The sequence below is a fragment of the Schistocerca gregaria genome, chromosome 3 (genome assembly GCF_023897955.1).
Source record: "Schistocerca gregaria isolate iqSchGreg1 chromosome 3, iqSchGreg1.2, whole genome shotgun sequence".
Classification (NCBI taxonomy): Eukaryota; Metazoa; Arthropoda; class Insecta; order Orthoptera; family Acrididae; genus Schistocerca; species Schistocerca gregaria.
Genome location: NC_064922.1, coordinates 147,589,277 through 147,606,091, shown reverse-complemented (window position 1 = coordinate 147,606,091; position 16,815 = coordinate 147,589,277). Strand labels below are relative to the sequence as shown.

At 39.0% G+C, this 16,815-nt stretch overlaps 1 protein-coding gene across 8 annotated transcripts in view; it reads left to right on the top strand.

The window, feature by feature from the left end:
* LOC126355793 (nuclear receptor coactivator 5) overlaps nucleotides 1-16,815 on the top strand; it is a 132,052-nt gene that overhangs the window by 36,689 nt on the left and 78,548 nt on the right. For all 8 annotated transcript variants that reach the window (XM_050006210.1, XM_050006205.1, XM_050006208.1 and 5 more), the window contains one exon: nucleotides 1,686-1,893. In XM_050006210.1, coding sequence (XP_049862167.1) covers nucleotides 1,686-1,893 — 208 coding nt within the window. The remainder of the gene's footprint in view (nucleotides 1-1,685; nucleotides 1,894-16,815) is intronic.

The window sequence follows — 16,815 nt, the reverse complement described above, 5'->3', positions numbered from 1 at the left end:
TGCAGATCTTTATCATTTTTTACAAATGATTATGTATTAGATCACAGTGTTCTCTCTGTGAAACTTGCTGCATCAACTCACTGCCAAGTGTAAAAACACACCTCTAAATTGCAGGATTAAATGTTGAATATTCTGGTTACTATGGCCATTCAAAGCTGAGAAAAAATTTGTCTGCTCAAATATTTTCTGAAGTTTGGCCATTAATTTTTCATAAACAAATAGTTTTAGGAATGTCTCCTTTTGTAAGAATGTAAAGTATTTTATGACAGAGTCGTGAAGTCCTGGACATTACAGTTGTTTAGTTTGGAGATATTCTAAGGTAAAGAGTATTACTAAAAATGTTTCCACCGTATTTTACTCCTTTTTGAAGTCCTCTATCTTCAATTTTTACCGTTAACTGCCATTTGAAACAGCTCCTTTTTTATGAAAATGAGCCCACTTGTCTGTCTGGCTCCATCAATTGAAAAGAACAGTGCTAAAAAAAAAAGGATGCTAAAAAGGTGGGCGGTCAGCAAAGTAAATGGTATAAAGTGCTGTCACCTGTTTGCAATAAAATACCAGGAAAATTAATGCGAAGGATTATGCTTCTGACACATGTATTTGGAGTTAAGGTTCCCAGCTGTGCAGAATTTGAAGTGCTGACAAGCTGCAGAGAAGCTCACAGCCATTTGGATAGTGAAGTATAAGTGGCACTGTATTGGTAAAAAGAGCAAAAAAGACCATGGCCGAAAGTCTACTAAGAGTGGAATTGCTGATAGGTGATAACTGGGAAACACAAAGAGAATGTGCCTTCCATGGAATATCTGAGGGGGGGGCTCTGAAAAACAAAAGAGCATCAAAGGGTGTAGTGGGCATAGAGTATAGAATTCATCTATAAATGGCAGTGTGAGACCAACAATAGTTCCCAGTTTGGTTGGAGTCCAGGTGGCGGGTGCACCCACCTGCAAACTGACAGCATCTGAAGAAGACAACTAGGTTGGTCTTCAAATTTGTGTATAAAACAGAAACAACAACTCAACAGAACACTTGCAATACACCATTAATCATTCACACTAATAATACCTGCAAGATCACATTGGAAAAGTTGTTTAAAATTTTTGACAAATAAAGATGTAGTTCTGACCAGGGTGCAGAACCACTGCTTTGCCCTTTAAGGGTAGTGCTTTTACTGGCTGAGATGTCCATTTCCAAACTCTTCAAAGACTCTTGTGCACCTTGCTGACCTAATATCCTAAGGAGAAAGGATAATGTGTTAGGTTTTGTCTCGTGAAGGATCTTTCTGCATTGGAGTATATCCTATTATGGTGTTTCATGCCACATTAAAAGGTGTAGTAGATTGGGATTCAACCTGTCCTCATTTCTTTAATGTGCTCAGATGCTTCATTGATAACAGCCCTGATAGTAGGCTTGTGTCTTGCTTTCTTATATGACCATTCATTGATAGTAAATTGAATGCTGACGTGAAACACATGTTAGACTAGCGTATGTGACATAAAGATTACTGTTAACAGTTGGTTTACCAGAATTAATAACAGAAAAGTTATGTATGTAAAACTTTCTTACCAAATAAAATAAAACATTAAACTAGTGAACCTAAAACAATACATTAAACTAGTGAACCTTAAAGGTTGATTAGGCTTTGTTGGACACCAGTTTATATTTGCATGAAAAATAATATGTTTCAGAGGTGAATCCTGCAAGAGTGTATGGCAAAAGACCACGCCCAAATGATGGACCGGGTCCAAGAAGAGCAGATTCGGCAGATCGCGCAGACTCTTTCCGGGACCGATCACCAGTTGATGACAGGTCTCGCGGTGACAGGCCCGACTGGAGGGACCGGGAGAGAGACAGAGACCGCGATCGTGAACGTGACCTGGAGAGGGAGCATGAAAGGTATCAGTTTGTTCTGGTCTGTAGTCGGTGCTGATGAGGCTGTTGGCGATTGCTGCACTGTAGATGCAGTACATATCAGGCAAAGCTTCCACTAGTTTTGTTTTCAAGTGGCTGAATGAAATTGGTAAAATTTGGTTGAAAAAATGACAAAAATACACTCCCCACCCCATCTCATCTCATACACAAACCTCCACATCATCCCCACCTGTATTGTTTAAGAGCTATGGAAAATGTCTCTTCTTAATGTTATATAGGGAAGTTGTCAGTTTACTGTTATGAAAGTCCTTCAAAAGTTCACCACATTACTTTATTCCTTGTATATGCTGTCCTGCAGCATTAACAATTTTTATGAAATGCTTGCTGCTGTAATAATAATAATTCACCAGAACTGCTTTTTAGGGTTCCATACCTCAGCCTGTAAAAACAGAACTCTTATAGGATCACTTTGTTTGTCAGTCAATCTGTACAACTCTTAAAGGCCTCTTTAGATAGATATATCAAGTTAAAATTTATGTCATGTACTAAGGTCTATGGTCCCTTGGCAGCATGGAAAATTTAAGCTTCTAAGGCAGTCAATGGAATCAAAAGTTAAGGCCATTATGTCACATATTTTGATATTCACATTCGCACTCACTTGTCTTTAACCTAGAATCATGAAATTTGCCAAGGAGTCAAAATTCACAGCACAGGTATGGGAAAAATCCGAAAATTGTTAATTTGTAGTTACATCACAGGAAACAATTCTCATTTGTTATCTGTCTGCCTGTCTAGACCACTTTTTTCGGGAATGGGTAGATATATCAATTGAAATTTGTCATATACTAAAATCTACAATCCCTTTGCCTGACATCATCACAGATCCTCTTGTTCATTCCTCTTGTGCCACACTACTTCCTGAAACTTAAGGAGACACTTTTAAATTTGGTGTTTTTTGGTGAGATGCCCAGAGCAGACGGGTCCGGTAGTAGCTAATGACAGTCCAGGTTGGGAGTCAATTGCATTTGTATCTCGTAATCTAAAAGTTGCTGTGACAGATAGATCATGTAAAAGAGATTGCTTAAATAATCTGAGCACTGCAGACAACGTGTAAACTTTGGTCCTGTTGATTACGGTGCAGAGCTTGCCACAATGACTACGTAATGTTGCCATAGAATGTGTAGACACCGCAGTATACTACTACAGTAGCAAAAAAAGCTATATTTCTTGTCTGATTAGAGTATTAAATTTCAACATGGATTTTAAAACTAAACCCCAAAATGTAACTTACCTATATTTGTCCTTGAAAGTCAAGTTACCAATAATAAGCCAAGGCACTATAAGAGGTATGATTATCAGCAATTTCTTTTTTCCAGCTTCAATATACAAAGCAGTGTTATCAATTTTCTTTTAGTTATCACTCACAAATCTGGTTCAAATAATCATTTGAAATTAATTTTTGATTTTCATAGAAACTAATAAACCTGCATCTGACCCCAATTTCACCTGATTATGGGTGAGGATAACACTGAAGAAGCTGTTGTTGTTGTTGTTGTTGTTGTTGTTGTGGTCTTCAGTCCTGAGACTGGTTTGATGCAGCTCTCCATGCTAATCTATCCTGTGCAAGCTCCCTTTATCTCCCAGTACCTACTGCAGCCCACATCCTTCTGAATCTGCTTAGTGTATTCATCTCTTTGTCTCCTTCTACGATTTTTACCCTCCACGCTGCCCTCCAATGCTGAATTTGTGATCCCTTGATGCCTCAGGACATGTCCTACCAACCGATCCCTTCCTCTGGTCAAGTTGTGCTACAACTTCTTCTTCCCAATACCTCCCCATTAGTTACGTGATCTACCCACTTAATCTTCAACATTCTTCTGTAGCACCACATTTATTGTCCATGTTTCACTTCCATACATTGCTACACTCCATACAAGTACTTTCGGAAATGACTTCCTGACATGTAAATCTATACTCGATGTTAACAAATTTCTCTTCTTCAGAAACGCTTTCCATGCCATTGCCAGTCTCTACTTCGACAATCATCAGTTATTTTGCTCCCCAAATAGCAAAACTCCTTTACTACTTCAAGTGTCTCATTTCCTAATCTAATTCCCTCAGCATCACCTGACTTAATTCCGAAGAAGCTATGGTGGCGTAAATACGTAATCTCTCTCTCTCTATCTCTCTCTCTCTCTCTCTCTCTCTCTCTCTCTCTCTCTAAAACACACACACACACACACACACACACACACACACACACACGAAATATTTATTAGTAAACTTTTAGTTTTGATGGAAATTTAAGTCCCCGGCTAAAATTCTGAAATTCATTGTGGCTTGAAGAGGAATATCAGATTTCAGTATCTATTAGCAATTTTCTGTCACAATTACATAACTTTAGTCATTAAAATTAAAAAATTTAAATGATGCCTGAGTGTAATTATCACAAAAAATTGCAATCGCCAATCTTCAAACTTTTATTCAGCTAACTCGAACCTTATTAGTCTTGCTGATTAGCATATCATGTTAGTATAACTCTAGAGTTAGTAGCATAAATGAAAAATTACAATTCCAAATGCCAGTTGGGGGAGGGAAAAAAACAACACTCAAAACAGTCTCGAAAGTCTTCGAATTTTTAGGACCGATATCTTGCCAGTACCGAATTGTAGAATACTCTATTCGTGGTAAAACTTAACTATCCCAGTTCATCAAACTATTTAAAAAGTAACCAGGTTAAGAAGTCCAGCTCCAATGTCAACTTCCAATGTAACTTCTCACATCAGCTCCATTCGCCAAATCTGACATAGCAATCCCATCAATTCAGGTTTAACATAGTACGGCTGATCGTACCATGTTTTACATTTTCAGAGTTGATAACTTTGCTGCAGAAAGTCTTGGGACACTCCCAGACGTACACGAATTAATCTGTTGACAACACTTGTTTATTTCCAAACATATATACAACAGCTGACTGTCACAACTTCGCAGGATCCGGAACACACCAGCTAATACTCAAACTGCACTACTCAAAGGCTTTGGACAAGGGGTACTTATACATATTTCAACAATTACGTTCTCTGACATTTTTATGTTATTTCATGTTTGATGTTACAATTGCTATAAGTTAATCCAGCAAACTGACATAACAGAATTCTAGTGGAAATTAAAATGAGAACAATGATAATGCATATTTCCGAAATTAACAGTCTTTTACAAGTGCAATTTTGAAACATACGTATAGTTAACAGTTAAGGTCTTATTATTCAGTACAGAACATTCTCAAATATCTTTACATAATTTAATTAATTATGTGATTTTGTGAAACAATTTTGAGCTGGTAATATTTCTACATCATAAGAATTACAAATCGAACAGTCAAAATGATCTTTTACGACATTTGAAGGCTAAAATGAGGAATAATTACATACATCACAAAATCTTTAAATCATGTTACAAAAAATTGATTAATCGTTCTTTTAACATTATTTATAATACAAATTGTTTTTCTGAATTAGGTTATGTCTCCAGTTTAAACACATCTTTTTTAGTTTTCGTAATATGTGGACATTGCACTGAATTTCTAATTGCAGATTTTTAGTTGGTGATTTCCCTAAGAATATGTTGTCCTGACTTGCAAAGATACATAAATGTTAAGCTTTTCGAAAATTAATGGTTTACACAGTTAATTTGCATTATGGTAAACAATGAATTTTTCTAATTGAATTATAATTATAAAACTGAATGAAGGTTACTGACATTTATGGACTATTAACACTGATTCCAGAACTTGATCTCTCTCCTGAAAACAGCCCGAAATTCATATCAAAGTGATAATGACTTCTCCTAACTGTACATTACTTTACTTTATTAAGGACATAGATTAACTGGTCTGTGACACAATGTAACATTTTCGTTATAACTGTATCACACTGTTGCACTAAATGACCTTATTTACGAAGTCTCCTTATACACTACCCACATCTATTTTAGCGTGTATCGCATACTATGAAATATTCTGTATCGGGAACTCCACACGACCCAGTACAGCCTGTTTCGTTACACCGGGATGTATTAACTGTCTATACATGTAATTGAGTTTGTACGGAACCCTTAGACTGCAAGTCTTTCTCACACTTGGCTAGCTTTTTTTTTAGATACTACCAGTATTGAGCATTTTCAAGCAGTACAGAGATACAATTCACATATTGTTAGTATGTAGCGACTGAGTTGTATTGCTCTCTCATTGTAGTGTAATGCAGTGTCGGTTGTGTTGTAGCTGTCAAACAACTTTCTGCACCAGCCACCAGGGGTGCTGATATCGATGGCGAATTACTCTGAGGCTTCTTGGAGCTTTTATATTGAGATGTATGTTCTCTTGTGTGTTATTTCATAACTACCATTAAATAGTTTCACATTACAGGATACATTTTGTCTTTTGAGTAGACTGTTTATTACAAAGTTACTTACTATAGTTTCCAGCAAGGAACTCTAGTCGTTATGAAACATAATGAGAAGACAGATCACACCCTTTAATATTCAATTCTGCAAACGTCAGGCTAGATGACAGATAAGTCCACAATGATTAACTTAGTATGACTGCAGTGGTCAGTGGTGACTCTGATGTGATCTAGCATGGGAAACAACAGGTGTGTGTCACTAAATCAGATCTGATAATACGGAATCATCAGAGACGATAATACCATCCATTTGACAGCTTGCATTGTGTCTATCCCTCCTTTGTAAATACAACCCAGGATTTTGGGTCACACTAGTGGAAACCAATGTTCTCTGCGTGGATATTACAACCAGCTCCACCAAATTCACTTTGGCCAGTATCCAGCTTGGAGCAGTGTTACGCCACTGAGTGGAAGGCATAATTACGCCCCCCCCCCCCTCCCTGCCGTGGCCAAAGTGTATGTAAAAAAGGAAGATCTAGGGGACTAGAAACCTTCCCATTACTTATAGCATTTGCACTATAAGGTGGACACTGAAACAGTGCCAGACAACCTGCTGCACACATTGCGGAGTAGTTGTCTGTTGCCACCAGTGAAAGCCATAGGAAGTGCCTCTGAAACAGGTGACAGAGCTGACCTGCAGAATTGCGGATGCTATTGTTCCTCCCCAGTTAGTATGCTGGTCACTGTATGCAGCGAGGTCTCGATAAAGCAGAGTAATCCAGTTCCTTTGACTATGTTCTCCACCTCAGTTGGCGCACTGTCACAGTGTAGCTCAGTAGTGGTCACATGGGCAGCTTATGACAGTCTGATGGCTAATGTTGAGAGGCCCTTACAAAGAGGACTCAAGAGTTACTATCCTGGTGAGGCAGTAGCGGCAACAGAAGCTGGTAGCACAGCAGATCTAGATGATGTTCCTCGGCTACTTCGTCAACATCTATCTGTGAATAACACACCCTTTTCTGGCACTGTAAGAGATTCAGGGACCAGACACACAAGTGTGCATTGCCTTGTGCGTATCCAAATGCTAGCGGCAGTTGGTTGTAGGTGATGTGTCTAATTTACAAGTGACATCCCAGTGTCTCTTTGTCAGTGACCGGAAGCTGGGCTACAAATATCTGTTGGATACTGGGTTAGGCATGTACATCTTTCCCTGGAGACTGCTATGTTGTCGCAGGCCAGTGAACTACCTTCTGTCTATCTGCTGTGAACAACTCTTCGATACTGATCTATGGTGACAATCGGATGGAACGAGATCTGCGGCTGTTCGTATGGGATTTCACATTCACGTATGTCACTGAACCCATTATTGGTGCTGATATGTTAGCATACTACCACCTGCTACTGAACATTGAAAAAGCACGATTGGTTGACGGCATACAAACGAACGATTGATTGACTGCATAACCAGTCTGTTGATATCTGACTTCCATCACTGTACTACAGAGTAGTCACCCAATGTTGTGTAGGTGAATGTTGCGGAGTATGTGCAACTACCATGATGGCTCCCGGCTTTGACATTACCCCTAGGAGCACCAAAAGAGGAATGTCATGATATTGTTCATCACATCAAGACTGAGGATGGCCCACCAGTCTCCTGTCAACCATACATATGGCTCCAGAGTAATGATAAAGCAAAGCCAGAATTTGGTGCCATTTCAGAGAGAGGGAATTACATGTCAATCCAGTAGTCCATGGTCCCCCTCTTTGCATCTTGTGCTAAAGAGAAACAATGGAGATTACCATGTCCTAAATGTCTAGACAGTTCCGGATCAGTATCCCATTCCTTTACTTCGAGATTGCAACTATATGGTACATGGTGCAACAATTTTTAGTGTACCAGACTGTGCTAAGGCACATACTGAGATACCCATAGCAGAAGATGATGATCCAAAAACTGCAGTCATTAGCCCATTAGGTTTACTGTAGAGTCTGTGTATGACATTTGGATTCCGAAATGCTGCATAAATTTGGCATTGGTTAAAAATTTGTTTTGCAAGGACTACCCTTCTTTTTAGCATATTTAGATATCATCCTCATCTTCATGTCAGCTGTGACACAGCTTGAGCAACATTTGATGCAAGTTGTGGAATGGCTAAATAAATATGATGTAGTGCTAAATATAGTCAAGTGTGTTTTTGAACAGCCACAGAACGTCTTTTTAGGATGCCGAATGTAATCCGAAGGCTTGCTTGCTCTGCCTGATAAGTAAAAGCCATTTTGCAGATAGCACACTCACACGCACGCCATTTAGTAGTTACTATGGCATTTTTTCATAATATTAATTTTTAACGTTGGCATTTGCCGAAATTGGCAGCATTACAGGCTCGTTGGTCCAATAATCAAGGGGGACTTCACCAGTCCATGGACTGACACCATGATTTCGCCTTTTAAAGCGGCAAGGCTCAGCATAACTGATGCAGCGTCCCTTGTGCATCCTGGACTTAAAAGTACCCCTCACATCAGTAGTTGACATAAGCCAAACAGCGATTTAAACAATGATGAGGGCTGTTTGGCAACAATTACATGAAGGTATGTGGCAACCTTTGGCTTTCTACTGCCATAAAATGTCAACATTTCCACACAAGTGGAGTTCATGCTGTCTGGAACTCCTTGCAATATGTGAGGCAATAAAATACTTCTGCCAGCAACTGGAAGCAAGGAAGTTCACAATTTTTATGGACCATAAGCCACTTATGTATGCATTTTGGCAGAATAACAACCACTGCTTAGCTTGCCAACACAACCAACTCATTTTTGTAGCAGGATTCAGCATGGACATCTTGCATGTATCAGGTATTGACTACTTGGTGGCCAACTGTCTCTGTTGCATTTAGGGTGTTTCAAACAGCTCCAGCACCATTGGTTTCACAGTGTTCTGGAGGTGGAGAGATCTGACCAAGAGCTTTGACACTATCTCATCTGTCTGTCAACCGCTTTGAAATTAAGATAAGTCAGTGTGTCTGGGGCCGACCAGTAAACCAAGCTAATTCTTACCAGTAGAGTTTTGCAAGCTCACCTTTGATAGCATGTATAATTTAAGTCACTTGGCCATCAAGTCAAACAGTTTGCCTGCTCTCCCTGACTCGTGTGGCCAAAAATTGAAAGAAACTGTTGGGAATGCTCCCACATGGGTGTCAAATGCCAGTGGAGCAAGACCAGCTGTCATATACGCGCACCAGTTGGGAACTTTCCAATCACTAACACACAGTTTGCACACTTTCAAGCTGACATCATGGAACTATTACCTTCTTCCTGTGGACAATGATACCTCCTTACCATGATTGACTGTTGTACATGTTGGCCTGAAGGAACACTGGTGGATAACCTATCTGCAGAAACTCTTGCATCCACTTCACAGCAATTTGGATTTCCTATTGTGGCTGCCTGCTACACATGATGACAGATTACGGCCGCCAATTCGAGTCAGACCTGTGCTCCCTACTAACTAAGTTCTGTGGCGCAGTGCACCACCAGTTACAACCCAGCCAGCAATGCTGTGACAGTGCTGGCGTTGCCACTGACAATGGCAGTTGTGATTCAAGATTCAGATTGGATGTCAGCACTGCCAGTGAATCGCTGGGCCTCTGGATAACATATAAACCAGATTTAGATGCTTCATCTGCAGAACTTATTTATAGCGAAACCTTGCTGGAGTTACCTACCTGAAGAGTTTGTAGAATCACAACCATTGCAATCACTAGTCCCAATACCAGTGACTTTGGACTTTGGCCAAGAGAACGTGTTGCCTGAATTTGCACTTCAAGGCAAGACACTCCACCACCTACATGCCACAGGAACTGCAGACATGCTCCCACATCATGCTCCGCACAGACGGAATTGGACCTTCACTGCAACCACTGTACACTGGCCTCCACAAGGTGTTGCAGTGAGGGATGCACACCTTCAAGATACTGACGACTGGCAAGCCTATTACAGTCTCTGTAAACAGAGTAAAATCAGCGTATGTTCCACATGATGAGCGACAACCCAACATTCAATGAGCAAACCAGTCTGTACTGGCACCAGCACTGCCACCACCTGTCAGAAGTGCTGTTAACAGGCATGAGATCTTGACTGTGCGTGCACATGGCACAGTTCCTGGGTGCCACCGCGCTTCCCCCGAGGCAGCTGATAAAGCAACTGAACCATGCTTCTCTCTCAGTGCAGAGTTGTGGAATAGTGCAGTGTTGTGGAATGTCGGTTGTGTTGTGTGCGTGCATGTGTTAGTTACAGTTACAGTGCAGGTGTCAAACTGCTATCCACACCAGCCGACTGGGGAATTAACATTGACGGCGATTTACTCTGAGCCGTCATGGAGTTTTTATATTGAAATGTGTCTTCTGTTGTGTATTCTTTCCTAACTACCATTAAATAGTTTCAAGTTGAAGGATGCGGTTTGTCTTTTGAGTAGATTGTGCACTGCCATGCTATTTACTATAGTTCCTAGCAAGGAATTCCAGTCCTTAAGGAACATAACAAAAAGACAGTTCACTCCCATGAATATTCAGTTCTATGGACCTTAGGCCAGACAAAAGATCGGTCAGGGACGACTGCAAGTATATGCTATATGAGCAAAAGTATCCAGAGACCTATTAGTGGGATATGGAGTGTGTCCATCCATCACTTTTATGATGACTGGAACTTTGCTGGAACACTTTCGGTGGGGTGTCTGAATGTTTGTGGAGGAATGGCAGCCCATTCTTCCTCAAGAGCCAAAGCCAGAGTGGGTAGTGAAGTTGGACATTAAGGTCTGGAATGAAGTTAACATTTTGACTCATCTGGAAGGTGTTCCATTGACTTCAGGTCAGGGCTCTCCTTACGCCATCCATTTCAGAAATTTTATTGTCTATGTACCATTGTCACAGATGATGCTTTATGGCAGGTTGCTCCTTCATGCTGATGTAAACAGTCAAGTTCTCTGAATTGTATGCAGTGCACAATGCTGTAAAATGTGTTTGTGTCCATTTGCATTAATTTTTCTCTTAAGTGCAATTAGAGAATCACACTCCAATCACTTTAAACACCTCCATACCATAATTTAGCATTGGCTACAGAAATGTGTGGCTTACAAGGAGCTGCTCGACCATTGTACCCAATTCTTCTTAACTCCCCAGTCAGTCGTGCTAGCTGGACTGCTAGCAGAACTTTGATACTTACAAGTAGTGCCTTCTGCTAATTTTGTGTGACCCTTTTTTCCACCCTTCACAGTTCTTGATGGTCCCTGTTTGCCAGTACTTGAGGTCTGTAGCTATGGGTGTTTCTTTGCACTTCTGCTTCACAGTCACATCACCATCAGTCGATATGAGAAGCTTTAGAAGTATTGAAATGTTCCTGATGCATTTGATACTCAGAGAGATGGAGCCTATAGCTTGAATGTACAAGTTTTGGTTGTACTTGTAATTTTTACATACATTATAAAATGGTTCTTTCAGTTATGATGTACTTTGTTCTGTCATATTTGTGCCTGACTCATTATAACAGTTTGTGTCTCAGAGATACGGTTAGTTATTAAATGTATGTCTTGGATGAAAATTGATTTATACCATACATAAAATTTAGGATTGTCTTAATTGTAAATTATCCATAACTGATAAAAATTTCATCAAAGTTCTCAGTGTATGATATATTAAATCCATAATTGCCTACAATAAAGTAGCATATTGACAAAACGAATTTCACACTAGACTAATATGGGAATGCCCTTTTGAAAGGGTATGTAAAACTCTGCTTTAATCATTTTATTTGTAACATGAAACAAATCAATGCTTTCTGTTGACACTGAATGTTGCATGAAATGGGGCGAGAAGTATTTGTTTTTGCTGATTCCAGTTACATGCTGTGAAAATAAAATTACAAATATCTGCCAAAACACCAGAGAAAATGCATCTGACAACTCGTAAGAGATAACACGATGTATGCAGGTTATATCTTGATTGTGCCTAGGACCCACCTGAGAATGAGTTAACACCCAAAACCAGTAGTAGTAAATAAAATATTTCAAAAGCAGCTCTAGTGGAGTATTACTACAGTGATATGCATTTCATATAATGTTTAAAATTTTTATAGCCCTTATGGAGTATAGGTGTTTCTTTTAAATGGCAGTTGAACATGTGTGAAATAAAATGTATTGCTCATTATTATGTGCATATCATCAACTAGGGTGTAAATGCCCCAGGATATACAGGAAATCTGGGAAAAACCCGGGAATTTTTTCATCTGGGAAAAGAACTGGAAAACCGAAGACTTTCTAGAGTTCAGGGAATTATTTGTTGCATTAGTTTTCTGTTAATTTTTTGTAATTTTGACTGGTGAAAACTAATACTCTAACAAAGAATTTTACTTTAGCCTGCTACTGCAGAGTAATCCTGCAACAATAAAACGTGAAATAGAGAATGACTCCAAAATAAAACTTCCGTTGCAAAGAGAATTCGCCATTTACAACAGCAAAACACAGTGCAGACACAAGCCTTACTGACAGCAAAATGTCTCAAAGGCTCTAGGACAAAGACTGTGCAATACTTTATAACAACAAACTGTGTTCGATAAATGTGATACCACAACTGTTCACAATTTTAGATTTGTTTAAACTACTGGCAGCGGGCTGGCCCAAATGCGCAGATCTAAAGTCGCGTATGCGCAGTGCCTTCTCCTGCTTCTGGCTGCTTGAAGTGTGGCTGATAGCTGTATGAGCAGTAGTAGCAAGCAGCCAGACGTGTCCCAGAAAAATTTTCCTGGCGTGCCCAAGCTGTCACATTTGCTCATACGCAGAGCAGTCAGTGATATGGGGATGGGAGATAATCTCCATGGGACTCTTTGTTTGTTTGCTATAGAAATTTGGTTTCTATTAATCTTTTCTGCAGAGGCAATCAATTTATTTGAAATGAAGTGTTTCATTCCAAACTGTTAGCTAGTTTTAACTGTCCACTGAATTTCAGTTGCACCTTTATATTTTGTTTCACCTATGGCATTATGCCATAATAGAGATCCAAACTTGAGACAATACAGTACTGATACTCCAAAAAGAATTAACAATCTGAAAACCACATTGTAAAGGTTAATACCAGGTAGGGGCATACGTCACTGTGAATCTGGACGTATGAATGTAAACTTTAAGATGAATTATGCATTATGGTTTACGAAATTCCAGTGCTCTCGGAGTAATCTCCGATTCCGTTTCTTTTATGACATACCGGTACTTTAAGATCTCTGAATGCTGTATTGTATGATCATACTCTTTGCCTTTAAATATGTCTGCTTGTCTCTGTGTATGTATGGATGGATATGTGTGTGTGTGTGTGTGTGTGTGTGTGTGTGCACACGAGTATATACCTATCCTTTTTTCCCCCTAAGGTAAGTCTTTCCGCTCCCGGGATTGGAATGACTCCTTACACTCTCCGTTAAAACCCACATCCTTTCATCTTTCCTTTTCCTTCCCTCTTTCCTGACGAAGCAGCCGCCAGTTGCGAAAGTTGGAAATTCTGTTTGTGTGTTTGTGCGTTTTATTTATTGTGCCTATCTACCAGCGCTTTCCGCTTGGTAAGTCTTGGAATCTTTGTTTTTAATATATTTTCCCCATGTGGAAGTTTCTTTCTATTTTATTTACATCATACGTAAATGTTCATTTTAAGATGACTAAGCAGGCAAATTTAGTCAGTAGTATTGAATAAAATGTTTTGTTTCAAGTATATTGACAGCTTTAGTAGAATTTTACAAATCTGCCTTTTGTGAAACAAAATGCTTTTTGATCACAAGACACATTTCAACACCTACTCTATGCTTGACTTTATTTCTTTATTTTTGTGTTTACATCATAAATTTACAGAAAGCTATTGTTGATAAATTATAGACTGACAGCACAATGTGTTTTATCACTCTAACTCCACACATGGCTTTATATTTATTCCTGGCACAGAATATAAACTGTCATCAGTACAGTTTCTTAGCTTCTCAGATAACCTTATTAATTTTTTACTGTTTGAAACAGTATTGATAAACTTATTGTAACTTCCTGTCCTAAGTTCTGGTGTATACAAACAACTGTTCTTTTTTACTTTTGCAAGAAATTTGTATTCATTTTTATTAGCTTTTTTGTAGTGCTATGTGGATGTTAACACGATTGAAAATGCTAAATAGTGGTGTTGCAGAGTGTGAGTAAAAATAATTTAAGTTAAAGTCACCACATGGCAAAAAATTAGGGTACTTCGAGTTGTAGAGTTTAATTTTGCCAAAGATTGCTTTCTTATTTTGCATTCCGTATCTGGATAGGACGTGCTAAAACAATTTCTCTGAGTGCAATAACTCTGTATGTTTTCTCTGAACAACATGCCACATTGCTGCATGTGGTCACATGATGCCCCAGTACACACAAAATTGCAAACAGAAATGCGGCAAACGGTCTGTGAACAAAGCAAACACCAAACACGGGCTTCCTAAGTCACCGTAGCTGCATAAGTGCAGTAATGTGTGCTCTCTGACATCTGCTCAAATGAACCTATTTCTAACAGGTTGCAGGAAAATATTGCAAATGGTGGTTTGAGAAGCATGCCAAAAAAGACCTATGCTTAAAGTGTCGGTGTCACTGACTGGCGAGATCGTGTGACATGAGCTATGATTGACTGTCAAATTCGCATCACTATCTTTATATAAGTGCTTCAGAAATTATCGTACTGTGTTTGGTGGAATTCGTATTTATAGTTTCGTAATATGAAAGTGTGCAGTGCACATGTTGCTGCACATCAAAGATCTTTTCAAAACATGTTTTTTGATCTGTTTCATTTCCTAATGTACTGGGAAGTTCCATGCTGGTTTATAAAATCTTTACCATTCAAAGAATTGACAAGTTTTAGAGCTCCAAGGAAAAAGTGTATTTTCGCCCAGAAAAATGTGTATTTTGAACTGGGATAGCCAGGAAAAATCTGCTTTTTTTTTTTCTTGTCTGAGTATATACCCTGCCCACTATTCTATCTCTGTAAGAGTCATTTACAGTGCTAAATCTTGAAATTCTTCAGAACTGTGGTTTCTCATTTAAATTACCTGAGGGCTAGGCTGATAAGAGCATTGATTAAAAGAAACAAAGGAGAAATTTGGGAAAGAAATTAAAGTTCAGCGAGCAGAAAGGAAAAAGTGAGGTTTACCAATGACATTGTTATTCTGCCAGAGATGGCGAGGACCTTGGAAAACAAGTTAAATGGAGGTGGTAATGTCCTGGAAAGAGATTATAGCATGAACATCAGTAAGAGTAAAGCAAAGGTAATAGAATGTAGTCAAATCAAGTGGTGCTGAGGAAATGAGATTAGAAAATGATACATACAATTTTTTAAAATCTTTCCTCATTTCCTTGAAGCTAAAATATCAGAAATTTTCAAATTGGCTATCTGCTCTCCACAATTTATCATTTAATGTAGGTAGTGCAAAACTTTTTTATTTTTTTATTTTAGCTCATCACTGTATTGAGCAACATCATGTACAAAATCTCACAACTGTCAGCAGAGCATCAAGACTTGACATTTTTTTGTTTTCCTCCTTTCATTATTGACAAATGAAAGTGAGTCACCAGCAGGAATATATTTGCTCAAATGAGTGCCTAAGCAATATCAAAGAACCATGAACAAAAAAATAATAAAGCAGATAGTACAGTGCAACCACAAAACTTAAACAGATTGTGTTATCTCACTACCAGGGAAGGTGTAAAACACTACACCTTGAAGTGCAGGTACTTGTCTTTTTTGTTTTTGGATCCTGAAAACTGAGCTTGGCACTCATTTTCTGTTTAAAAGAAATAATAATCACATTGAAAACAGAATCAGTTACGAAACAAATTAACAAAACAAGCATGTATTATTCACTGGCCTGCTTAATGCCGCCTTACTTTTACTTGACACCGCATTATTTGGCACTGCAAATGATTTGGGTCCTTTGCTCTGGTTCAGTTGCACTGGTAGATAGTTGTGTGGTGTTTGAGTGCTCTTAACTTGAGGAAACTGATACAGTTCGAAGACGTGGGCATATTTTTATTAATTTATCATATGGCATAAATACTAGGACGTATATGATATATAGGGCAGGTTTATATGATACATGGGGCATTTAAATCAGAAAATATAAATTGTGAAAAGATACACTAAAATGAACGGTAGAAAGAAACATCCACATGGGAAAAATATATTAAAAACAAAGATTCCAAGACTTACCAAGTGGGAAAGCACCGGTAGACAGGCACAATAAAATAACACCCAAACACACACACAAAATTATGAGCTTTCGCAACCGGCCGTTGCTTCGTCAGGAAAGAGGGAAGGAGAAGGAAAGATGAAACGATGTGGGCTTTAAGGGAGAGAGTAAGGAGCCATTCCAATGCCAGGAGCGGAAAGACTTACCTTAGGGGGGAAAAAGGATAGGTATATACTCGCGCACGCGCCCACACACACACACACACACACACACACACACACACACACACACACACACACACACACACACAAGCAGA